The 25556-nt window shown below is 41.1% G+C and overlaps 1 protein-coding gene and 1 long non-coding RNA gene across 5 annotated transcripts; both read left to right on the top strand.

Moving 5' to 3' along the window:
* Positions 1–152: 152 nt before the first annotated feature.
* On the top strand, positions 153–23582 carry aars1 (alanyl-tRNA synthetase 1). 4 transcript variants are annotated; one of them, XM_061036949.1, is made up of 21 exons: positions 153–295; positions 4387–4544; positions 4660–4848; positions 5200–5345; positions 5974–6165; positions 8416–8560; positions 9674–9819; positions 10146–10254; positions 11424–11574; positions 13067–13191; positions 14483–14627; positions 14717–14895; positions 17064–17225; positions 17398–17604; positions 17703–17887; positions 19410–19518; positions 20058–20171; positions 20252–20458; positions 21237–21350; positions 22405–23081; positions 23113–23582. In XM_061036949.1, the coding sequence occupies exons 2-20, from the start codon at positions 4401–4403 to the stop codon at positions 22582–22584; spliced, it is 2949 nt and encodes a 982-aa protein (XP_060892932.1). In that variant the 5' UTR covers positions 153–295; positions 4387–4400; the 3' UTR covers positions 22585–23081; positions 23113–23582. The 4 variants fall into 4 exon arrangements, with proteins under 4 accessions (XP_060892932.1, XP_060892930.1, XP_060892931.1 ...); XM_061036947.1 differs by lacking the exon at positions 153–295 and adding an exon at positions 2196–2715; XM_061036948.1 differs by lacking the exon at positions 153–295 and adding an exon at positions 2201–2715 and having other exon boundaries at positions 17112–17225.
* On the top strand, positions 6895–7320 carry LOC132973618 (uncharacterized). The gene is made up of 2 exons (XR_009673029.1): positions 6895–7058; positions 7089–7320. It is a non-coding gene; the product is annotated as an uncharacterized LOC132973618 (long non-coding RNA).
* Positions 23583–25556: the final 1974 nt, after the last annotated feature.

Below are 25556 nucleotides of genomic sequence, written 5' to 3'. Positions count from 1 at the left end.
TAATGAAACTTTACATTACACACAATATAGATTTATATTGACACCTGTGTCTTTTCCATTGCATCAGCCAAGCCGGTTTTGTTCGAACCACTGGTGTGGCGGGCTCGTCTAAGATTGACAGCGGGCTCGTCCAATAGAAATTTAGATCAACGGATCTTGCCGGCGCCGCGGACCAATGGGCGGCCGACATAGGCGTGTCCACTCACCCTCTACTTTCCTTCCGTTCGAGCAGCGTGGACTAAAGCTGTGTGTTTGGGAGCAGCAACTGAGTCATTCTACGAGAATAAAAACTTCTGTGAGTATTAACGCTTTCTGAGGAGCTATTTAAACAGAGAAAGATTACTGTACCATTCAGAAAAATTGTATTCCAGTCCCAGTTGTGCTTTGAAATGTGTCCCAGTTAGAAGTGGCTTGTCTGGGCTAACATCTAGCCTGCTAACGTCGGCTTGTCAAGCTAACTTGTGAGCAGTTTACAATCAGCTGATGATCCAGTAATGCTGCAAACCTGTTTTTACAACCACTTTGTTTTGTCTAGTTTGCCTTGAAACGTTTCAGGGCACAATCCCCTGAGAGCTTGTTGACACTGCAGAGGTGTCAAAGTGGTCTGAGGCATGAGAAAGTTAAATAAACCTATTGGACTATGTTAGACTTCTGGACATGTCTCATTATATCTGTATCTATTTGTAGGCACCAAAAGACACCCACTGAGGTAGATAAAGCTAAGTTGTGAAGACAAAATAAAATGAAGCTCCTCTGGAGTTTGAGTTTGTGGACATTGATATGTTTCCCATCCACCTTCTCTTAACACAAAGTGATTTACTGTAACCTCATGTTGTCAGAGGCTCTGATGATACTGTTTCTGTCTCCCTAACAATGTCTTATCTGTCACCCTTGTTATTGCAAGTTGCTTCTCCATAATATACTTTTGCAGAGGACACAATTTCCATCCCATCGCCCCGATGTTGCTACTTTCTTTGGTTGCCAACACTGTGTTTTGGTAGTCAGGATGGGGGCGGTGGCTGTTTACCGTCCACTTTCTGGCCCCAGAGAGCTGAAGGCACCAGCTGTGTGGTTTCCTCTGGCAGCTAGTTTGCAAATGAAATCCCCTCAAGGGAATTCAATTCTGCTGCCTTTTAATTATAGACCAAATACTGTGCTTTATGACACTGTAGATGTGGGGCTTGACACAAGTCCTTATAATGAAATGCTACACTGTTTCAGTTTCTTTAGTGCAATTGCTAATTCAGAAAACAAGGGTCATGATTCGTGGTGGTTGAATCTTTGTACTTATTGGCAAATAAGTTTGAGCAAACATAAATTGAAATGAGCTAGCACAAGAGTTCAATATAACTTAATTGGTTATGAAAAGAGGTTAAAGTTGAATTCTGCATCTTTCAGTAAGCACCACAGTGAGGTTGGCTCATCCAGCACACTCATGTCCTGTGACACACAAAGACAATAGAAGAAGCCACAGAAGAAGCATTTCACTTTACAGACACTTTCACGAAGTATTGGAATTATATTGAGGAAGAAGCAAACTTCAATGCTTGCATCAACGTAAAAAATAAATGTATTACCACTTTGCTAGCTTTTTATGGACATGATTTCTACTTCTTAAATGCATAACACAATGCGTGCAGAAGCTGCAAGTTTTTAAAATTTTAAATATTGCTTATTGCAAATTTGACAAGTTGGTGGACAGCCATTTTCAGGTCTCTCCAGAGATGCTCAATTGGGTTTAGGTCAGGGCTCTGGCTGGGCCAGTCAAGAATGGTCACAGGGTTGTTCCGAAGCCACTCCTTTGTTATTTTAGCTGTGTGCTTAGGGTCATTGTCTTGTTGGAAGGTGAACCTTCGGCCCAGTCTGAGGTCCTGAGCACTCTGGAAGAGGTTTTCTTCCAGGATATCTCTGTACTTGGCCGCATTCATCTTTCCTTCAATTGCAACCAGTTGTCCTGTCCCTGCAGCTGAAAAACACCCCCATAGCATGATGCTGCCACCACCATGTTTCACTGTTGGGATTGTATTGGTGATGAGCAGTGCCTGGTTTTCTCCACACATACCGCTTAGAATTAAAGCCAAAAAGTTCAGTCTTGGTCTCATCAGACCAGAGAATCTTCTTTCTCATAGTCTGGGAGTCCTTCATGTGTTTTTTTGGCAAACTCTATGCGGGCTTTCATATGTCTTGCACTGAGGAGAGGCTTCCGTCGGGCCACTCTGCCATAAAGCCCCGACTGGTGGAGGGCTGCAGTGATAGTTGACTTTGTGGAACTTTCTCCCATCTCCCTACTGCATCTCTGGAGCTCAGCCACAGTGATCTTTGGGTTCTTCTTTACCTCTCTCACCAAAGCTCTTCTCCCACGATTGCTCAGTTTGGCTGGACGGCCAGGTCTAGGAAGAGTTCTGGTCGTCCCAAACTTCTTCCATTTAAGGATTATGGAGGCCACTGTGCTCTTAGGAACCTTGAGTGCTGCAGAAATTCTTTTGTAACCTTGGCCAGATCTGTGCCTTGCCACAATTCTGTCTCTGAGCTCCTTGGGCAGTTCCTTCGACCTCATGATTCTCATTTGCTCTGACATGCACTGTGAGCTGTAAGGTCTTATATAGACAGGTGTGTGCCTTTCCTAATCAAGTCCAATCAGTTTAATTAAACACAGCTGGACTCCAATGAAGGAGCAGAACCATCTCAAGGAGGATCAGAAGAAATGGACAGCATGTGAGTTAAATATGAGTGTCACAGCAAAGGGTCTGAATACTTATGACCATGTGATATTTCAGTTTTTCTTTTTTAATAAATTTGCAAAAATTTCTACATTTCTGTTTTTTTTCTGTCAAAATGGGGTGCTGAGTGTACATTAATGAGAAATAAAATAAACTTTTTTGATTTTAGCAAATGGCTGCAATGAAACAAAGAGTGAAAAATGTAAAGGGGTCTGAATACTTTCCGGACCCACTGTATATCTTTTTAGATTTATTTTTGGGCTTTTTGTGCCTTTATTGTAGAGATAGGATAGTGGATAGAGTCGGAAATCAGGGAAAGAAGTCATTTCCTTCAAGTGTTTGTGTCGGCGTCCGTCTGCCACCCCCCGAAAGCTGTAAACCTAGGGGAAACACTGTAATGCATTCATTCATGAAACCAAAATGTTCCTGTTTCAAGCTTCTCTCTTGTGGTTTGCTGACCAAAGGCAGCAAGCCACATATGTCTTTAATATCTTTTGGGTGTTTGAGTGCAAAAAAGCTAATGTGCATTTAGTGTTAAAGTGAAATGTTTAAAATACATTTTCTGAACACTCCACTGAGATATCAAATAACCGTGTTGGAATATTAGTTTGTGGAATACAAAAACAAACCTGAGGTTGCAAAAAAAAATGCAGTTGTATCAGTCAATATTGATGAAACAAAAATGTGAATACGTCGTTTCATTATGTAACAATATATTGTAAGAAACTGCTTCTGTGAATAGAAATCTACAGCAGCTTATTTATCAACAGCTTTGCCCACTGTATGACCAAACACAAAACATGAAGGGGGAGCTAAGTCAACAGTTGTCACAGTTATTATGAATGTGTAACTACTTACGATATATATGCTCAATTCCTTACCTCACAAGAAGTATAACATTTGCATTTAGCTAACATGTTAAATTTTTTGTATTCTAGTGATAATACAAACAAAAGTTCCCATAGTGTGAACTGTTGTCTCGTTTGGTTGGATGTGTGTCCACTCACAGGGAGCAATTAAAAGCCAAACAGACCTTGAGGCTAAAGCCTGACTTGCTGGATGGGTCTAACAGGTTTTACTGGTTGTAACTAGTTTAATTGCCTTATGGTGCTTTAAGACCAAATCTCTTTAACAACAGTCTCTCCCAGTTTAAAACTGAAAACATCTTCACGATAATGTTGGACTGGCAGTTTATTGTGTCTCTGCTAAGCCTGTTGGAAAAAGCCAGGAGACAGATCACATATACAAAAAAATATGTGTGTGCATACATAACCATATAAATGTATCTTCTGCTATTTTCAGGATGCCGTCAAACGTGTAGTTTGTTGAAAATGTCAGAGCAGCGAGAAACAGCTGTTGTGTGATGACTGGTTAGACAAAGCTACTGAGTCTTTAAGCTCTGTCGTCTTTGTTCTGCAAACCTTTAACTCAAAGCCCAGTCAGCTCCGTCTCAGTTGATGTTAAAATTGAAGGTAAAGGGCCTTTGCATATGTTTTTAGCTGCACATTTAATAAACAAAAATGGTCATGGTGTCACTTTGTAGCACAGTCAGTGACCCATAATTATTTAACTGGGTGTTGAGTTTGATTTAAAAAAACGGACACCCTTAGGAGCTGCCTCTTCAAACCGGCTTGATATTTACAATATCATTTTGTTTTTTCTTCAGTGAGTTGGTTCAGAATGGACTCCTCTATGAGTGCAGCCCAAATTCGTCAGAAGTTCATCGACTTCTTCCGTCGCTATGAGCACCACTATGTCCACTCCTCGGCCACCATCCCACTGGACGACCCCACGCTGCTCTTTGCCAACGCTGGCATGAACCAGGTACACCTACCACGTGTCTCCATGTCTTCCTGTGCCTCTCTCTTCTATAGGCCGGCTCTTTAACACGTACCACCAACTCATTTTCTAATTTGCTGTTTCTGCTTCTTTCTCTTAGTTCAAGCCCATCTTCCTCAACACCATCGATCCGTCCCATCCCATGGCCAAGCTGCGTCGTGCCGCAAACACCCAGAAGTGCATCAGAGCAGGAGGCAAACACAACGACCTGGACGACGTGGGTAAAGATGTCTACCACCACACCTTCTTTGAGATGCTGGGGTCCTGGTCCTTTGGGGACTACTTCAAGGTATTGAACTGTTATTCTTATGACATTCTGAGGCCGATGCTTACAGCTAAGACTTACATTTTTTAGTACATAGGAAGCTCAGGCACAGGTGATTGCTGTGTTTTGTTTTTGTGTGTTTCAACATCCTTTCTTGAAACGTCACTGATTAAATGTGGACAAAATATTAGGAAACTATATTTTATTTAGACAATAACTTAAAATACAGCAGTAACTTTTTCTCCACACATTTTGTCTGCACATCTTTAAGCCCCATGTGAGCTCTCCTTCTTGTCATTTTTACATCTCTGTATTGATTTTTTTCTCTTATTCTTCCTCTTTCCACATTTTGCATCGTGCCCCCCCTCTCTGCAGCACCTGGCCTGTGAGATGGCCTTGGAGCTTCTGACCAAGGAGTTTGGCATTCCCATCGAGCGTCTGTATGTCACCTATTTTGGGGGTAGCACTGAGGCAGGCCTGGAGCCCGACCTGGAGTGCAAACAGATCTGGATTGATCTAGGGTGAGTCTGTCTTAGGAAAGAGATGCTTTGTTGAACATGTCAAGTTAGTACATTTCTTTCAGGGCATCTTAAAGAAACTAATCCCCTGCATTCTCTCCTGATAGTTCCTGTGAAATCCTCTATAAATCCTTTACAGAATTTGCACTACATCTCTGCATTACTCCCAAAATAACTGCTACTGTCTCTAATAAACATCTGTTTAAAGTTATTGCATAATGTTGTGTGTGATCACCTCCTGGAGGAACTGCATTTCCCATTCAGCTGAAGTCCCACTGAGCCACCACTCTGCCTGCAACAACAGCCTAGATGTTTATCTCTCTTGCTGTCACCTCGCTTTGAATTTCCCTCAGGATCAATTAAATATCTATCTATCTCTGTCTTCATTTCTCCACCTACTATTTTAAATCACATCTCTTTGTTTCTTGTCAAGTCCCAAAACATATAGAAGTTTCCCCTTTGGCTTTGAAACAGAAGCTAGACAAAATTTATAGATTTTTTAAAAAAGCCTTAAATTGACTTAAAATCAGATTTTCTGTGATCCCTCTCTTTTTACGACTCTGCTGTCTTAATATGTAAAATTCACACACCTATTGAAGGCGTCTGACTAAGGCTTGTGTGTTTCTTTCAGGATGGATGAGGCTCGCATCCTGCCCGGCAGCATGAAGGACAACTTCTGGGAGATGGGAGACACCGGTCCCTGTGGTCCCTGCAGTGAGATCCACTACGACCGCATCGGAGGGAGAGACGCCTCTCACCTGGTGAACATGGACGATCCCAACGTGCTGGAAATCTGGAACCTGGTGTTCATCCAGTTCAATAGGTAACAGACTGAAACACATTCTGATCAGAGTATGTTTAAATAACATGAGCAGGATGGTATATTTATCTACTGAATTAATTTATCAGTGCAAACAGACATCTGCAGAAACAATAAAACACTAAGGGGGCGAATGCAAACCTAACCAAGCAGGTAAGATATGAGAGCATCTGAATGTGGACGATTAATCTCGATTCTCTAAAGTCGTTTTCACACATACACTCCTGAAAATATCTAGATCATTTCAGGAGGACTGCTGTGTAGATTCTCCTGACCTGTCTGTTCACATATGGTCCTCACAGTGGTAGACTATGTATGTCAGACGGGAGTCCCTAACATATTTACAAACTACTGTTTCTTGACGGAAAGGGAATGCACCAAATGCTGGAAGTGATTGAGTGAGGGGTTTGTTTGTTTGTTTTGGCAGAAAGACTTGGCGGATAGTTTAATTTTAATGAATTAATTAATTTTTATTAGGGCTGGGAAACGATTAAAAGTTTTAATCACGTTAATCGCATTGTTATACGCAAAATCCAATAATGAATTCAAAAGTAGTGTATAGCGCACTTTTATTGTAAATGTACTTCTCAACTTAAACAATGTAATCAAAGCAAATAAATACAAAACTAAAGCTTATTGCTACTGCAAGGGCATAATGTCATCCTGTTTGTTATATAAAAAAAAATGCCCAGAACGGTTTTGGGCTAAGAGGTATAATGAAAATGACGAGACGCCATTTTTAAAGTGGGGGAGAGTGTGACAGGTCAATTGAGAACATTGATGTTTATTGTTTGGTTATCGGGAACCCCACAAACAAATGTTTGTTGTACTTGTCATTTTGAAATTCTTTAGTTTATAATCTTTTTGAATTCATCTTCAAAGTTGCTCATGTTAATGTATTTTTCTGAACTGCAACATTATTCAAGCAGTTGATGTTGACATGTTATTAATTAAATGCGCTGCATAATCTACACCACTAGGTGGAGTCTGTGAGTGAGAAACAGTGACATGCAGGAGTTCAGTTTGAGTTTGTGATGCTCCGGAGTTAGCAAGAAAGCTGTAGTTATTATTCAGCAGCTGAAGAGACTTGTAGGCAGAGTGAATGAAGGTACTGGGTCTTTGTTAAACGCTTAAATAAAGTGAAGACAAGTGAAACGACCTTTCAGCGTCCGCCTGAGTTTCTGGCTGCAACATATTTTGGAATACTTATCAAGTACTCCGGTGATAAGAAAATTCAACTTCGCAGTGGTTACAAATAACTTTGGCTCTGTCAACTGCGCCGTCTGGAAGAACTTTAAAATGAAAATGGCCATGTAAAAGTTCCGTACCCTTCTCCATGCTTGATTATCCGCCAATTCTTTTCTGACTGTTTCCTGTTTCCTGTGAGCGCCGCAGCAGACATGCGCAGCAGTAAGCAACATACTAGGCTCGCTCACGATGGAATTTTATAAAATAAAAGCCAGTGAGCAACAGACTTTTACAATAAGAAAATGAATAATAAAAACGACGTTATTGCCAGATAAAATAATTGTCGGCGATAATTAATCAATTAGTTAACGCGAAAATAACGCGTTAACGTGCCCAGCCCTAATTTTTATGTTAATCATATATATATATACACATAAGATGTTATTAATTTATATAGGTCTCAGTTCTGGATGGAGTTATTTGCAGACCTCAACGATGCTGGATACTTCAAAAGTTCAAGAGAATGTCCACAGAAACCAAAACTGAGTAATCTACCTCAAATGAGTTCCACAAAACGGGCTGAACATCTTTCTGTCACCACAAACTCCGAATCACTGTCCGCCAAGTCTTTCAGCAAAAACAGACAAAATGACTCGACTTGTTGGCTTTCCTGACTGATTTTTAAAAAAGTGTTCAAACGACAGCCGGCTTTACAACAACAAATCTAAACACCTCTCTAATCCTAAATTAAGGGTGAAAGAATCTGTACACACCTTTATTCTTTTGTGTTGTGCACTCCCTTCCTGAACACCCAGTCACCTGTGCAGACGTGTTCAGCTTTTTTGCTATCAAGTGTTTTGATGTTATAGCTGTTCATCTTAGCAGTATGAGAACTTATCAACTCCACTGCAGAATGAAAGTCCTGTTGTGAAATTCAAACACAATTCAAGCACAAAGTAAGAAACATGTGTGCTGTGCCAGAACAAAACTTCTTTAGTTAAAAGTTCATTCACACACAAATCAATCATTAAATCAGTCTCTGTTTCCTGTCTTGCCTTTTTTTAGAGAATCAGAGACGGAGCTGAAGCCCCTCCCTAAAAAGAGCATCGACACGGGGATGGGTTTGGAGCGGCTGGTGTCCGTGCTACAGAACAAGATGTCGAACTACGACACTGACCTCTTCATCCCTTACTTCAAAGCCATTCAGAAGGTACAGGAAAAAAACACCTGTTGTGTAACAGAATGAAAACACAAAGCAGAAAATAGAGCAAAGCAATAATTAACTACATCCTCCTGTTAAGGAGGGAAAAGTAAATTAGAATTGAGGAAGATCTTTGGTTCAATAAACTATCAGCTACTTAAAGGACCAATCTGTAACACGGACCCCTAGTGTTTAAAATGGGTACTGCAGTCCAGATTCAAAACATTGCAGTGAGCTATCTCCCCCCGCTCACTACTCCCTAGAGTCAATGCGCATGCGGGTTGCCATGTTTTAGAATCTGAAGCTTCAGTGTTTATCCAGCTCTGCATGGGTCTGTAAACCTTTCTGCGTTCTAACCTCTCTCCATTTTCCAAAAGCATCTCCAATATTGATCCTAGTTTGAGCACGTTTCTGCTCGTGGAGCTTATTAGAAACATGCAGAGGCTTTTTAGGTCGGGTACAATCACTTCTATTTGAACCACTTCTCTTGCCCGCTTCCATCGCTGCAACACCTGTTGGTTTGCTGTTTGCCTGACAAACCTAGGTGCGTCCAAGGCGTGGGGGTGCCTTAAAAGCGCCTACCTTCTCTGGTCCAAACAAATTGGTCAAAATCCAGAGCATTCAGGAGCAGAATCTAAAGTTAGAAGGAGGACATACTGGCTGCTGCATTGTTGTCAGAGAAGCCAGCACTTCAACATAGCATGTTTCCTTAATGTCTGATAGTAAGATCATTTTATGATTTAATTCAGTAAAAATATTACATATTGGACCTTTAATACACACCTCACATGAAAGTTATATGATCCAAGGGTAAAGTATCAAGCTGTGATTTAGTTATTGCAAACTAGTAAGAAAGCTGGCAGATATTTAAACAATAGTGTAGAGGGTCTCATGTAATGGATGTATGCTTTGAACAGTTATTTTGGTCACATGCTAGTGTAGTATGAATTCACACCTAACTAAAATTTAAGGAAGAACTCAGTTTATAATAACAGCATTCACTATAATGTAATCTATAAATCTGGTCTGACACATTTATGACACAAATCCATGTAGGTAGATCAGATTGTATTTGAGATAATATCTAATTCTCAGTTCTAATATAACTTGTGTGTGTTTTAGGGTACAGGTGCTCGACCTTACACGGGTAAAGTAGGTGCTGAGGATGCTGACGGTATTGACATGGCTTACCGTGTACTGGCTGACCACGCCCGCACCATCACCATCGCCCTCTCAGATGGAGGCCGGCCAGACAACACAGGAAGAGGGTGAGACGACCTCAGACGATGGAATTACTGAGCTGAAAAAGCATCTGTAGTATCTGTAGACAACTTTGACTTTTCTGATTATAGTTCAAGAATTCAGAAATGCTTCCCATCGATTCAGCTGCTTGTCCTTTAAGTGAAATGTATTTACAAAGTTGGTCTTTGTTCTTTTTAGCGCTTTCAACACGGTAGATGAGTTTGGTATAAAAGTTAGATCTTCCAAATAAAAGGAGGTTTTATAAAGCGTGCCTCCGAATGCCGAATGCAATGTTTTTCTGGTATGTTTTATTCTGCCTTGTTTTGTAATTTTTTGTTTCCACTGTCTTAAGGTACGTGTTGAGGAGGATCCTGCGTCGTGCTGTCCGTTATTCCCATGAGAAGCTGGGGGCTCAGAAAGGCTTTTTCGCCTCTCTGGTTGATGTGGTGGTCGATTCCCTGGTGAGTTTTGTTTAGGGTGACTGATTGTTGCAGTTTTAGACTATTCACCTTAAAGTGCCAGATACATACTCAGGTCGTTTTGGATAAAATTATTTCCAAGTCGATTTAAATTTAGAGATGTTTCAATACCCTTCTTTTTGCCCCAGTACTCCTCTAATACTAGTAGTGTGATTAAAAAGAAAAAAAATGTTAAAATTATTATTCTGAAAGGTTGTATCAGAAGAGCAGCCATCCTCCTGTGAAAATGATGAAAGGAGAACCCTCAAAGCCTTTTCCTTTGCCACAAAAGAGACTTTTCCTCAGTCAGTGTGGTTCTTTCTTCAGAGAGGCCCCAGTTTATTTATCTTTTCAGGGTCCTGATACTTATGAGAATGTGATACTGATGTGCCTAAATAATGTGTAGTTTCATATCTGCATAAGTAAAGCCCCAACACAACTAATCAGATATTTAGAGGCCTTAAAGCAGCTCATTCCACAGAGAGTTCACACTCTGTCAATGTTACAGACTACACAAGGAAGTATTTCCTTATTTGTGAAACTTTTACTAAAGTATAACTTCACAAGATGCTCCACGTTTCTCATGTTAGTACAGGCAGCTGCTGCTCTACAGAAAAAACTAAAGACGAAAAATCACGACTTAAATCTTGTGAATGTATGGCTTTAATCACGGAATCAATATCTTATGTACATATCCTTTAATAACGGTTGAATAGTACAGAATGCTGACATTCTGCTAAATTTAACCAACCCCACACTCATGTTTGTTGTTTTTGTTTGTCTCAACATCATTTAGTTTTTTGCCACTTGGTTGTAGTTGGTTGCATAAATGGTTTTCATGGCCTGTTTCTGTTTATGTGCAGTTATTTATTTAACAATCAAGCTACAAAAAAACGAAATTAAAAAACACACTTTTGGCTAAGACATGTGGCGGTTTTTAATTCCTCTGCTGTGTAGAGAGAAGGGTTTAGACTTGACTTTGTCATTTAAAATGGATTAACTTGAACACAAAAAGTGTGCAGATACCCTTTCCTCCTATATTTACTGCAGCACGGTGCATATAGGATCCATCACTATTCAACACATCTCTTCCATCTTGTATTTTTTTTTGCCCTTCTGTCTCTCTCTCGTGCTCTCTCTGATCCTCATCTTCTTTTATTCACATTCTCCAGGGGGATGCGTTCCCCGAGTTGAAGAAAGACCCAGAAATGGTGAAGGAAGTTATTAATGAGGAGGAGACGCAGTTCCTTAAAACCCTCAGCAGGGGGCGCCGTATCCTCGATAGGAAGATCATGAGCCTGGCAGACTGCAAGACCATCCCAGGTGAGACAGAACAGTTTGATGATGATAATGTCTCATGCGTTGAGGCTTCAGTTTGTTTAAAGAGGACTCCTTTTGTCTAACAGCTTGACGTTCTTTAAGCCATTCTGACTGACATTGAACCTGCTGTAACATATTGCATGTTTATGATGTATAAAAGGTGATGTGCACTATTTACTCTTTATTTTCCCTACAACAATTTCTCTTTGCACAACTTCATTCGTTTCTTACCTATATAGTTTGAACCTAATTAAATCCCCCCTCCTTTATGGATTTCTTTATTCAGTCATCAATCTGACTAACATCCAAAATGTCCAACCTTTTTTTTTTAAATCTATTTTAAATGGTTGTAAATCATGTTCCTCTCTGTCCCAGTGGGTGGCAGCTTCTTCTGGTAGCACTCATCTAGAAAAAGCAGGAATGCTGCAAAGACAAAATACAAATCAATAAAACAGTGTCATCACATTTAGACTGCTGAAAGATTAGACTAATGAACGTCTAATACTGTAAATATTGTGTTTTTCACATTTAACTTTTGACTGGTTTATCAAAAAAAATACGTAAAAAATAACATTATTACAGTTTCATTCAAAGGAAGTGTCAGTAGCCTATTCCTAAATAAAATAGAATATAGACTTTTCCTAAAAGTAAAGCCACTCAATCATCACTTCTGGGCCTCGATACATGTGTGGTGGTGACTGTGTCTGCAGAGACTCTGTCCTCTGCCTGGATTTTTTTACGTTTTGTTTTCGTTGATTTTGGACGTTTCTTGGTGGAGCGCTGGTGTGTTTGCCCCAGCCAATGATGGCACGCAGGTGAGTATAAGGGTGGATACAATACAGTGATTGGATGCTATTCAAACTAGCGAATACGATGGATGTGGATGTAGCGGCAAAGAAGAGGAAAATATAATCTTACTGAGGCGATACCCAGCTTGGGTGAACCTTGTGTTGGCTTTTACCTGAGGATTCAGATTTCAGATTCAGATTTTTTTATTGTCCCACAAGGGGAAATTTGCGTTGCAACAGGAGCACACAGAAGACAAGAAACACAAAGACAACATAAACCAAAACACATTTAAAAAAATCAGACAAAGCAAAATATAAAACCAAATACCAAACAGCGCAATAAAATCAGTCAAGAGCCCATACCAGAATGGTTATTAAAGTGCAAAGTGGAGGTGTGCAAATGTGCAATTCAAGTGCAAATGCAGAGTTAGCCTGCTTTCTGTTGGACAGGCAGGTACCACACACCAGCGATTAGCTTGTGCTAGTGTGCTGTAGCATGCAGTGTTGGTACAAGCAGTAAACTTACAGACCACATACTTCAGTGAGTGTGAGCTCCTGGTGGCCCAGTTTGAATGTTGTGTTTACAAACTGCGACAAACAATGTTCCTGACTCCACCTTTAAGAGTTTCTTTGGCATTGTAGCTTCAGACAGAAACCTCTCAGACATATAACCCAAACATGTCGTCTCGTTCTGTCTGTGCTTCCAGGTGACACAGCATGGCTGCTGTACGACACATACGGCTTCCCTCTGGACCTGACGTCCCTCATCGCAGAGGAGAAAGGCATGATGGTGGACCTGGCTGCTTTTGAGGAGGAGAAGAAGGCGGCACAGGTGATGACAGGAGGGATGGAGGAAAACTTCTTAATGTTACAGATTGTTTAAATGAGGATTTCACTGCTCCGTGAGGGGAAGCACTGTTTTGTGTCCTCTCCCACGGGGATATTATTTTACCTTGTGTCAGCATTCTTCAGTATTGCACTGCAAGTAAGAATCAGAGACCATGCACCTGATGTATAACTAAACCTTCATTTACTTCACAGCTTTGAACTTTTTTTTATTTATTTCATAAATAGTGTTTATTTGAGTCCACTGTACTGCTCGTGTGGTTGTGTAAGTGTCATCTTAGGTGTTTTTTGTATCTGTACCTACTAGGGGTGCAGAAATGCAACATTTTCTGTAATCGATTACTCTTCCCATTGTTAAAGCGAGTACTCGAGTAATCGTTTTGTAGTTTTTTGTCTTTTCCCCCACGGGATGCCCCGCCCCCAACTATGATGCGATGCCGACTGTATCTATTGATTAATTTGAATCTTCAGGATTTTAATAATTGTTAGTAATAGGCCTACTTTGTATTAACGTTCAAATTAGGAAATTTCTTACTTCAACAGACATGGGTTCCAAAATATAGGAAAACATCTAGTTATGCTGCTCTGTCCTGGATAGACTTTAGACTTTATTGTCCCAGAGGGGAAATTCTTTTTTCACAGCACCGTTACTGTCCGACAAGTCCCACCAAAGAACATTTATACACAGAAAAACAGAGAATAACACAAACAAACAGAGTTAGACAACAGTCAAGAGTTCCCATTCTGGCCTGTTCAGCGAGGCCTTTTGTTCAGGACCGTTATTACAGCGGTCTTTGGTGTGGCGGGGTAAAGCGGTAATCACTGAAGTGAAAGTCCTTCTTTTTCTGTGGACTAAAAAGACAATTTGAACTGAACTTTCGTAGATCATATTGCATATTTCGTTTGTTTGGGACTTTTTGTTCATTGTGAATTCATAAAGGGGTAAATTAAAGGGATATTTTCGTTACGGTAGCAGCGTACGCATCAACAATGGACGCGTTTCAGCACAGAGCCTTTATCATCGCTTTGTTTGTCGTCTATTTTCTTTTTGCGCTCGTGCACCTGAAGTTTTATTTCTGTTTGAGTGTGCTCCTTTTTTTCTGTTTTGAATTAGGCCTATCCTAGAACCCACAATGCAACAAGAAATATTTACAAAAATGTGGACTACAAAACCATTATCGATTAAAAAATTTTTGTAACTGATTATTATTATTATTTAATAATGCACCCCTAGTACCTACAGTATATAACAGCCCAGTGTGTGTGTTTGTGTGTAGTTGAAATCCCAGGGTAAGGGTGCAGGAGACGAGGACCACATCATGTTGGACATCTACGCCATTGAAGAGCTGAGAAACAAAAAGATTCCCGCCACAGACGACTCTCCTAAATACAAGTACAGCTCGGACCAAAACGGAAACTATGGTCAGTGATTTTCCTTCCTACATGAGTTCATTTTCTGTATTTTCCTGGGACGTTTTTCACTCTAACCCTGATCCTATCTTCTTGTGTAGCCTTCGAGCAGACCACCGCCACAGTCCTCGCCCTCCGCCGTGACCGCGCCTTCTGTGACGAGGTGACGACGGGGCAACAGTGTGGCGTTCTGCTCGACCAGACGACCTTTTACGCAGAGCAGGGCGGACAGACATTTGACGAGGGCTACATGCTGCGAGAGGACGACAGCACAGACGATGTAAGTGAAACAAAGAGAGATGTGTGTGAGAGTCTGTGGTTTGTACTGAGCTCCAATAATTTTATTCACAATGTTTTAATACATTCCCTGTAAGCTCTGTGGTATTAAAAGCCCTTAGGCACCGCGTCCACATGGTGTTTTTTACGGTCAGAAAAGTTCTGGCTGTGCGCTCTGGTGAGCTTGCATGAAACGTTTATGTTCTGAGAAGAAAAGCGCTGCACATCCTGTCTCTTATAGGGCTTTCAAACTTGAAGTAAACTCCTGAAAAACTCCTAATATTTCCAGGAGGAGCTGTATGTGTGAACGCAAACAGCCACATTTTTACATTCTAATGTTATCATCCTGCCAGACCCCTAGTATTTTTTCCGCAGCAGGATATTCTCCGGAGAATTCACCTCGAGCCAATGGGAGGGGAAGTGACGTTTCTATACTGTGACTGCTGCAAGGTGCAAAGAGTGTCTGCAAGCAACCGCTAAGATCTCTGTGCATGTAATTAAACGGCTGCATTATGTTTTCTGAGCAAACAGGAAGTGGGGACAAGACAAGTTCCGTTGGCGACAAAAAATACAGGGAACATCATACATTTGGAAAAGAGCGCCAGTGATGTCAACAGCGCCTTTTGAAAAGTTTAAAGATTTTCAATTCTGTGTAGCTCCGCGCTGTGCTTTATCTCCAGGCGGCCGTCTACTGCTGTAACCGCTCTCTACTCATTGAAAACAATTGAAAAAAGACCCTCAGAAAAAAACCGCTAGGTGGACACAAGGCCTTTTAAGGGTATTTTTCTGAACTGGTGTGTTGCAGTACACAGCCGTCACTTTGCAGACACAAAAATCCAGGTTTGTATCAAAGCTTTAATTAAATCACATTGTGTCTTTCAATTATGCAGGCAAGACAATCACACAATGACTCAGCTGGTGTTCAACATTAATTTAAACACGGCTGGTTGTGTTTGATGGAAGGTGGAAATAAAGCCTGCAGGCAGAAAGACCTTCTGTTAGACAACAAAGGCTGCCAAATGAAAAAGAACCATTTTGACAGGAACATAGATTAAAAAAAGATCTGTTTTCAACTTTGTCTTACTGAATGAATGGCATGAAAACACTTTAATTTCACAGTTTGCAGAAGACTATCTGTCTTTAAACATCATTTTAACGTCAGAAATACAAAAGACTCAAATAACTGCTGTTTTCTGTTAAATGTCAGTTTTACTGACGATGTGAAGGAAGCCGTTCTGTCTCTTTATTTCTGTCTGACAGTGTTTCTCAAGACATTTAAAAAACTACAAAATGTATATTTAATCTCCAAATGCTGAAACAAAATACATGCAAGATACAGACGCGACTCAGTCGTGACATAATGGCCACTGAATGGTGAAGTGAATAACCTTGATTATCTCTTTATAGTAACAACGTACAGAAAGTGAACATTTTGTCCTTAAAGTTAATGTGATTGAAGCAGGAAAAATGTGAACCACTTTGACGACTGGGTCAGAACATCGTTGACTCTACAGCCTTTGTGGGGTGTTTCTGATCTGCGGTGGTCAGTACTCAGTACCCTCTGAAAGTGGTCCAAAGAGGGGTCATGGGCGCTTCGAAACATGTGTTGAGCAAATTGGCCCTTATGGTCTGACCCAACAGAAGAGCTATAAGAGCTCAAACTGCTGAAAAGTGAATGCTGGTTCTGATGGAAAGATGTTGGAACACACAGTGCCACGTCGGGTCAGGGCTGATTGTGGGCAAAGAGAAGGGGACCTACGAGGGCTGGGAACCTTTGGGTGTCTCGCGATTCAATTAGATTTTGATTCTTGGGGTCACGATTTGAATTTTTTTTCGATTCAAAAATGATTCTGGATTCCTGATTCAAAGTCTATTTTTGAATTCGTGCATACTTCAGGATCGACTCCAGTCATCTCTGAGACCGGCTGAATTTCTTGCTGCTCCATTTGGCATTCTACTGAATTAAAGAGCTAGCTTAGCAGGGAGTGACTGATTAGCCCAAAAAAAAAAAAACTATTTACAATCTTGCAAGATAAGAATCTCACATAAATAAAAAAATGTTCCCACCTCTGGGACCTACACGACATTAGGCAGGTGGTCATAATGTTCTGGTGGATCGCTGTATAAGAAAGTCTTCTAACGAGGTCTCAAATCTTTGTTTTCTCTAAACAGTTAATGTCTGACCATGCTGTGTCTCCACCTCTCTTTGTGTCTTTGCAGCGGACAGAGTTCACAGTGAAGAACACGCAGGTCCGAGGCGGTTTTGTTCTCCACGTGGGGACAGTTTATGGCACACTGAAGGTTGGAGACCGCGTTACCTTACGTGTTGATGAGGTGAGAACATCTGCAGGATATGTCTGTTTACCATCTCATAGGATATAGTTCTTTATCAGTCAGATACATTTCTTTATATAAAAATAGACGTATCCTGGTTAGGAGCTCTTTTTGTTTTAATCCCTCTGATGTATAACCCTGACAAATATCTGTCATATTCTTTTTTTAAAAGGCTCGTCGTAGGCCCATCATGAGCAACCACACCGCCACGCACATCTTAAACTTCGCCCTTCGGGGGGTTTTAGGGGAGGCAGACCAGAGAGGCTCCCTGGTCGCTGCAGACCGTCTTCGCTTTGACTTCACAGCTAAAGGTGCGCTGAGCACTGGGGAGGTCCGACGGACTGAGGAGATCGCCTGTGCTCTCATAAGAGATAATAAGGTTGAAACACTCTCAATAATCCTGGTTAAAAGTTTAAACAGTTAAAGTTGAATATATTCATCAGCTGACTCTCTCCCCCCACACTGTGCTCCCTGCAGGAGGTGTACGCCATGGACGCCCCACTCGCAGAAGCCAAAGCCATCCAGGGTCTGCGTGCCGTGTTTGACGAGACCTACCCCGACCCCGTCCGAGTTGTGTCTATTGGTATCCCCGTGGAGGAGCTGCTGAAGGACCCGGAGAGTGCTGCTGGTTCTCTCACCTCCATCGAGTTTTGCGGTGGAACGTGAGTGTGATGCTTTCTTCTATTTTACATGAGACACAGCATGCACACAGTTCATATAGTCGAAAGCTCAGTCACCTTCACCCTGCTGTGTTGGTACTAAAATATAAAGCTGACTGCAGAACTGTCAGAGAGAGAAACATACTCCTGGTTAAAGAATGAAGCATTGTAATCCACAATGTTACGGACGAGACTCACAAACTTTCTGTAAGAACGTTTAAAAAGCTGTAAATCATTTTCTCCTGCTTCTCTGGTTTCTGCTCTCTGCCTTTGTGTTCAACGTTATTATGTTGACGTTTACTCCTGTTGTGCTTTGCTGCGGCCACGCTTGCACTGAGTCAGCCTCACAGCTTCAAGACTTGCATGCCCTGTGACTGTGTGTCATCATAACATGTGTGTGTTTGTGTGTAAACTTTTACAAATGAGTAAAGCGACAGAATAAAAAACACATGGCTGGATGGAAAATGGAAACCTCTTAGGGCTTATATGTTTACCATGAAATGGAAAGTGTTGCTGGTGATTACTGTCGATGTTCAGGCGTGTGTTTCGTGTGCAAAAGTGCTTAAATCAAACTAGAGAACAAGTGTTGAAAAAAAAAATCTGCAACTGCATGAATTCATCAGTTTTGGAAGGTGTCAGACCTGCCCCCGGTGGTGTTGTGTAAAGCACAACTCATGAATTGGATTTGTGGATTTAACAGTGCGACAGTTGTGTTGCTGTGCAGAGCTCAATCCAGCGATTAGATTTGCTCCATCGACTTCTACATTGTCTGCTCCTGGCTTTAATATTCACCCTGAATGCCGAGACTTTCTCTCTTATGTAGATTTTAGCAACACTCCTCATCTCTTTTCAGTAGTTTTTGGGGTTGAAATGAATTCTTTTATAACATGCACAGGTGCTCAAGTACATTAGTAAGAGCTGGTTCTGAATTAATCTCTGGAGGAGACATTGTTTCATATGGTTGGTTGGCACAATGGTCATTACACTGATCCTTTTCAAGACCACTTGTTTAAAAATGCTACAACCTGTCATTTCCGTCATCTAAAGCCTCGTAAAAGTGCTGAAGCTTTAAAAAAAACTACAGATCTTCAGTCTTTTTTTTAACTTAAAGCTGCTAGAGAAAAGGAGAGATCGCTGTCTAAATTGCTCAAAACATTGGCGACCTTTAGGTGCAAAAACATTGCCTATGTATTTGTGTAATTTAAACAGTGCACAGGAGTTTATTTACATTATTATTTTGTAATTAAAACCAACAACTTTCCCATCATTTGCCGAATACTGGCATGGCAACAACCCTATTTTCCCCCCATATTCCATTTTAGTGAACGGTTGTCTGGCTTCCTGAAGTCATCTTTGATGTTCTTGAACTCTGCAGCCACTTCCAACATCCCCTTGTTTCTGCTGCCGATGTCCTGTAATGTTTTTCTCCCCCTGCTCGTGTTCCTCCTGCTCCTCGCCGCTCTCCCTCTCCTCCCACAGTTGTGTAAGCCTGTTGGTAACGTGCTGTTGTTTCTCTTATCTGCAGCCATCTGCGGAACTCGGGTCACGCAGCACCGTTTGTCATTGTCTCGGAGGAGGCCATCGCCAAGGGCATCCGTCGTATTGTTGCTGTGACAGGAGCAGAGGCCCAGAAGGTCAGGACACACACACACACACACACACTTAGCCTGAAGCATGCTCGTATTCACAAATCTACCTTCACTTCTAACACAAATAAAGCATTTAAATAAAGCACATGGATTTATTATTCCTACAGTTTCTGCTGAAACTGAATTTAGAGATTGCATGTTGATGGTGGTCAAAGAGTCACAGACTTTTTCTTGCAACTCTTGATGAAAAAAATAAGAGTCTCAAATTACAATGTGCTCAGACTGAGAGAGGCTTTGTGTCCTTTTTGGGTCGGCAGTGAGAAATAGCAGCCCGACACTTTAATGAAGCTTGTGTTTGACTTGTTGAACTTGGAGAAAGAAAGAATCATTTCGCATTCTCCCCTCTCTGCAGGCCCGAGGACACATTAATCTGCACTATTTTTAGAAAACAATTGTCGTTTGATCCTCCTCTTTCTCTCTCTCTCTCTTTTTTTTGTCCTTATTGCTCCCCATGCTGTGCTCTTTTGTTTCAACATTTCTCTGTTTGCCCTTGTCTCACGCCTCTCGTGTCTCGCATCCCTCAGGCTCAGAGAAAAGCTGATTCCCTACAACAGTCTCTGTCCTCCCTGGGAGTCAAGGTGAAGCAGCAGAAGGCCCCAAACAAGGACATCCAGAAGGAGATCGCAGACATGACAGAGGTAAGACCAACAAAGACACAACGTCCCAACATCTCCCAAAAGCCTCAGCTGTGGCATCACCGCGTCCGTCCTCTCTGCAGATGATAGGCACAGCAGTGATCTCTCAGTGGAGGAAGGACGAGATGAGGGAAACTCTGAAGGGCCTGAAGAAGATCATGGATGACCTGGACCGCAGCTACAAGGCTGACATCCAGAAGAGGGTCCTGGAGAAGACCAAGGAGGTGATCGCGAGCAGCCCCAACCAACCGCTGCTCGTCATGGTGCTGGAGAGCGGAGCGTCGGCCAAGGTGAGAGGCCGAAATTCTGCAATCGGAAAGCCTTTTAAGCTATGTCAATTTTCTTTTTATTTATTTTATTTTATTTAACCTGTATTTAACCAGGAAAAAGTCTCATTGAGATTAAAAATCTCTTTTACAAGAGCGTCCTGGCCAAGACAGGCAGCAGCACAATTACAGGGTTTCAGACATAAAACACTTAACAATGAACATAAATACAGGAATCACAAAAAGAACCATTCATCAGAATCTGTCTTAAGTCATCAGCAACAAAGCGGGCTTATTTGATATTTTTAGATACCATGTGTTTGCAATAAAACAATCTTTCAGTCATTTTTTGATCTTTGAAAACAAAGAAATTACCCAACATTGGGTGCCTATGACTTCTATTTTTGTTGCTGTTGTATCAAATCATGTATAGATACCATGAGACTTTAAGTAGCATCATATTGAAGTTTAAAATTCCGGCATCGGGACAAACCTGGACCCTGCAAAAACATACAAGAGAACATGATTTAAATCACCCCCACCACTTCATCAGCATGCTGTACCAAAATAAAACTGCAAACAGAATTAAAATTCAGTTGCTCTGCATTAGTGCACAGTTCTCCGACAGACTCATAGCTTATCTCATTGTGTAATCGTCACGGGACCAAATCAGCTCTGTGGCCCATTATTTCTGACCTTGAGACATCAATAGTGCTGATAAGGAGACTTTTTTTTTTCTCACATCCTTTTTTTTCACACTTTGCAATAATGATTCAACTTTTTCTCTCCTTCCTCCTCTCAGGCTTTGAATGATTCGCTGAAGCTGCTGAAGACTCAGTCCCCTCAGACCGCCGCGATGCTCTTCACCATCGACCCAGAGGCCGGCAAGATCATCTGCCTGTGTCAAGTCCCAGAGGTAACACACCCGCTCGTTCAGTCACATTGTTCCTAATCTATACAAAGATGGATTTGCACACTTAAAGGAGCTTTTTCTCCTTTAAACCCATGGCTAATATACCAGTATAAAATGCTGAGACATGCACTTTTGTGACCGCAAATACAGCCAGGTTATTTACAGTTCATCAATCTGTTTGTACAGTTATAGAGAAACGTGTTACTTCACTTCAGCTACTCGATATCTCTACTTTCTTTTCATGTTGTTGTCACAGTTTCTGTCAGGGCTAACCAAAGGTAGTAAAAGTAGTAGAGATGCAGCAATCCACTTTTTTTCAGTTCCCATCCGATTCTGATACATATGTACAGATACCGATACTGAGTCCGATATCTTTATAACTTAACTAATAACTAATATCTTTATAACTATGAATAGTGTTTTTGTTGTTGGTATTATGTGTAAGACTCCACAAAGCTGTAGTAAACCTGGCATTGCATTGTGCTGGCTTCACATACAAACAGGAAGCAGCAACAGCTGTCAGGTTTTTCAAATTAAATCTTTCAAACTGAATTGTAAGAGTTGTACTTTCTAACATCTAGAAGGAGCTGCTCCATCTCATCTGAATGTCGTCATGGAGACGATTTGTGGACACTTCTTACAGTTCAGTCTGAACGTCTTCAAAGAGAGACTGTGCGAGCTCAGAATGTTTAAAGTGCCCAATGATCTTTCTTGATCGGTGACGAGGATCATCGCTGTCAGTCCGATATGTAAATTACGTCAATGTCGGACCCGATACCGATAAAAGATTGAATCGGTCCCATTTCTAAAAAGTAGTATGGGGGTTGTCTTGTGAGTAGAAATGGTCTTAAAGTTCCCAAAAAATGGATTGTTACTTTTGAATTGCATAAATGTGCATAAAAAACCACACTAAATTTATCTGGTATAATTTCCTATTTTATTAGATTGCATTATGCATCACAGCAGACTCGCACGCCAGAAACTGTGACGTTTAAGTTGTTCAGTGCTCAGGCTTTATGGTATTGGATTTGTCTTTAACCTCCCCTCCTCTCTTCAGGAAGTGTCCAAACGCGGTCTGAAGGCCAACGAGTGGGTCCAGGAGATTTGCCCCCTGATGGACGGCAAAGGAGGCGGCAAAGACATGTCGGCCCAGGCCACGGGCAGGAACACACAGTCCCTGCAGGACGCGCTAGATGTGGCCAACGAGTTTGCACGGCTCAAACTGGGAGAGAACTGAGGCGGAGAGAGGATTTGTTGTGATGGCGGAGGAGTCGTGAGTCAGAATCCAGCCAACAAGTCTCCTCCAAGCCTCCCCACTCTTTCCTCTTTTCTTCTCTCTTAGCGTGAAAAGATAAAAACTTCCAGGTTGGTTTCCCACTCCTGCAATAACGAGAGATGACCGCTGACACTCAGCCACTAAATGAGCCACTTGTTTTTTACACAATAATTGCATCCTGTAAGATCATTCACTTTGGAAATTGCTTGAATATGGAAGAAGATCCTCTCGTGCAGTAAAGCTTAAAAGAAAGAAGATGAGAAAGTAATCGTAGTGTCTCCGTCATTATCTCATTCCCACCACAAATAAAAATAAAAGGGAAGAACTTTTGATGGTTTTAGCTTTCTGCCAGTACCATACAGCTCAGGTGAAGTGACTAAACCTGTTTACTTTCTGTATCAAACCTGTGTCCTGATCATGAAATACTTCCACCGTGTCTCTGTTTGTCTCATTTCACTGTAGCCATGTTGATTACAACCCCCCCCCCAGCACTTTGCCTTTAAAACCCCTGCAGGTTCATTTTCTGCTTCCACATTAGCTGGGAAAGAAAAATGAAGCACAAATCCTGCTCTTAAATGATTTAGGCACAGTGTGCGCAGTGTGTCCTGTGTTGGCTGATCTTCTGATCTAATCTGAACAGTGTCTTCGTCCGTCTGTGTGAGTGAAAGCCTCAGTTCTCTCCTTGATTTGTCGGCCATGAGTTGTAGCTGTGTCATTAATCTTTTTTCAAATAACAAGCCGTTATCTGTCATGTGTGTCCCCAGGTTTAATTTAGTAAATTAATACTTCATTCATAGAATAAATGATCACTAATTTGTCTCATAATAAATCAGTGTCGCTTCATTCCGCTGACATTTGAAATCGATTGAATGCAGAATGTGGAAAATGTCCTTCATCGTTGTTGCTGTCGGAGAAATGTCACGTTATGAGATTGGAATAAATACGACTGGTAAATGCTGCATGTCCTCTTTGTTCTTCTCAGGCATTGATTGATTTGTGTTGGTGATGGATTTCCTGCAGGTCCAGACACAGACAGGGACAGATTACCTTGAACTTCAGTAGAGTTCAGATTTAATCAACAACACCACAAAGTCACTCTGAGATCATTAGATGTGGATCACTGAGCAAAAGATGATTGAGGTGTAAAACTCATTAGCTGTGTTAACAAGTGTTGATTTAAAGATGAAGTGATGTGCAGCTTCTTCATGTCTGTGAAGTATCAGTGTCGGAGAATAAGTCAGTCAGGATGATTAACAGGTACACACTACCTTTTTATTTTTTTTTAATGACATGCCTGCAATGGTTTTCAGTACTTTATGGTTAATGGTATCTTTCTTACATATATAAAATATTTACCAATTTAAGATAGAATTTGTCATCACTAAATAGATAAAAAAAAAAAAACAAGAGCTCAATAGATCAAGCAATTAATATAATAAATATAGTGACTACTTTTTATGGGTAGGTCTTGACGCTTATCCAAAACAAATGTCCAAAATGAAATAACTTTGGTAAATGGACTTCAGCTTGTATAGTTCTTTTCCAGTCTTCTGACTACTCAAAGCTCTTTTACAACACAGGTCACACAGTGTCCATCAGTATTACAGTAACTAATCCATTTGTATAAATTCACACGCTGCAGATGAAGCAGCGGGAGCAACTTGGGGTTAAGTCTCTCGCCTATGGAAACATCGGACATGTGGCTCCAGGATCTGGGGATCTAACCTTAGATCTTCCGGCTGAGGCGACCGACTACCAACTGAACCACAGCCGTCCCAATGATGTTCCAAAGTAAAGACGCAATTCACTGTAACATTAAATTATAAAAAAATCTGATTTTTTAGAAATGCTTTTACTTATAATAGATACCGTACAAACCATGTTCCCACCCACCACCTATGCCAACAGACTTCCTGTTCATTTGTCAATTATAAACACCTGATCTTACCACCTCACCAATTAACCCCCACCATCTGTGATCACCATCTAATGTCTAAATTAAGTAAAGAAACATATACACACAATACACATGTATGCACACTTAATTGGCTCCTACAATATTAAGATTAAACCTCCTTTAAGTGTTTACTAATAGTAAGAGCTAAATGCATTGACATGGTGCTACAGGATTAAAATAGTCATTTTGGGCCTTATTCTACTTCTGAGGGGTTATAATTGTGAAATGCTTTATTAATCCCTGAGGGAAATAATAATCAGTGATGACCAAGTTTGGAGACAAGACAACAATCACTGAGCTGGCATGAAAATCCTCCGTGGGTTGCACCCATTTGAATTGATAAATGTACTCAGAAGGCTAGTATATAAAATAATTAGTTTAACACTTATTGTGAGTCAATTCTAGTGCGGACCGTCGGTTTCTAAAAATATATTTCGGGCTATTTTTGCCTTTATTAGACAGAAGAAGAGAGACAGAAAATGCTGGGAGGAGAGAGTGGGGGACGACATGCAGGAAAGGGCAGAACCTATGGTCGCTGTGACGACGGCTATAGACTCCTGCGTACATGGGGTGCACGTAGTAACCGCTTGGCTTTCCAGCACCTGAGAAGTAGTGATGTCGTGTCCTGCAGACACAACTGAGAGTGCATTATGGAGTTGAATTATTCTTCTGGACACACATTTTGATGGCACATTTCTAAATCACCAGGCCTTGTTCTCTGCAGCTATATTTTCACTTTTTATAATCATACAATCATAGCGACAGGCTGGTCTGTTAGCCCGTATTGATAATAGCCACAATAAAAGAACAAACCATCACATTAGACTCTTGTTTAATGACGCTTTTATTCATACAGGATCATAAGATACAAAGAGCTGATCACATATCGTACAGATGTTTTGATGGAGTAAATACAGGTGTACCACCTTGTGCAAAAGGCGGCGCTCAGATCCAGACAGCAGGAAACCATCCACAC

Source organism: Labrus mixtus, chromosome 4 (genome assembly GCF_963584025.1).
Source record: "Labrus mixtus chromosome 4, fLabMix1.1, whole genome shotgun sequence".
In the NCBI taxonomy this organism is placed as follows: Eukaryota; Metazoa; Chordata; class Actinopteri; order Labriformes; family Labridae; genus Labrus; species Labrus mixtus.
Note: the sequence above shows the minus strand (reverse complement) of the source record. Positions and strands in the feature narration are given on the sequence as shown.

Bases quoted from the DNA above. Each gene is read 5' to 3' on its own strand.
- aars1 (XM_061036947.1), top strand. From the start codon at position 2,667: ATGAAGGAGCAGAACCATCTCAAGGAGGATCAGAAGAAATGGACAGCA. The intron at 6,166-8,415 runs GTAACAGACTGA...GCCTTTTTTTAG, and splicing joins GTGTTCATCCAGTTCAATAG to AGAATCAGAGACGGAGCTGA. The intron at 20,172-20,251 runs GTAAGACCAACA...TCCTCTCTGCAG, and splicing joins AGATCGCAGACATGACAGAG to ATGATAGGCACAGCAGTGAT.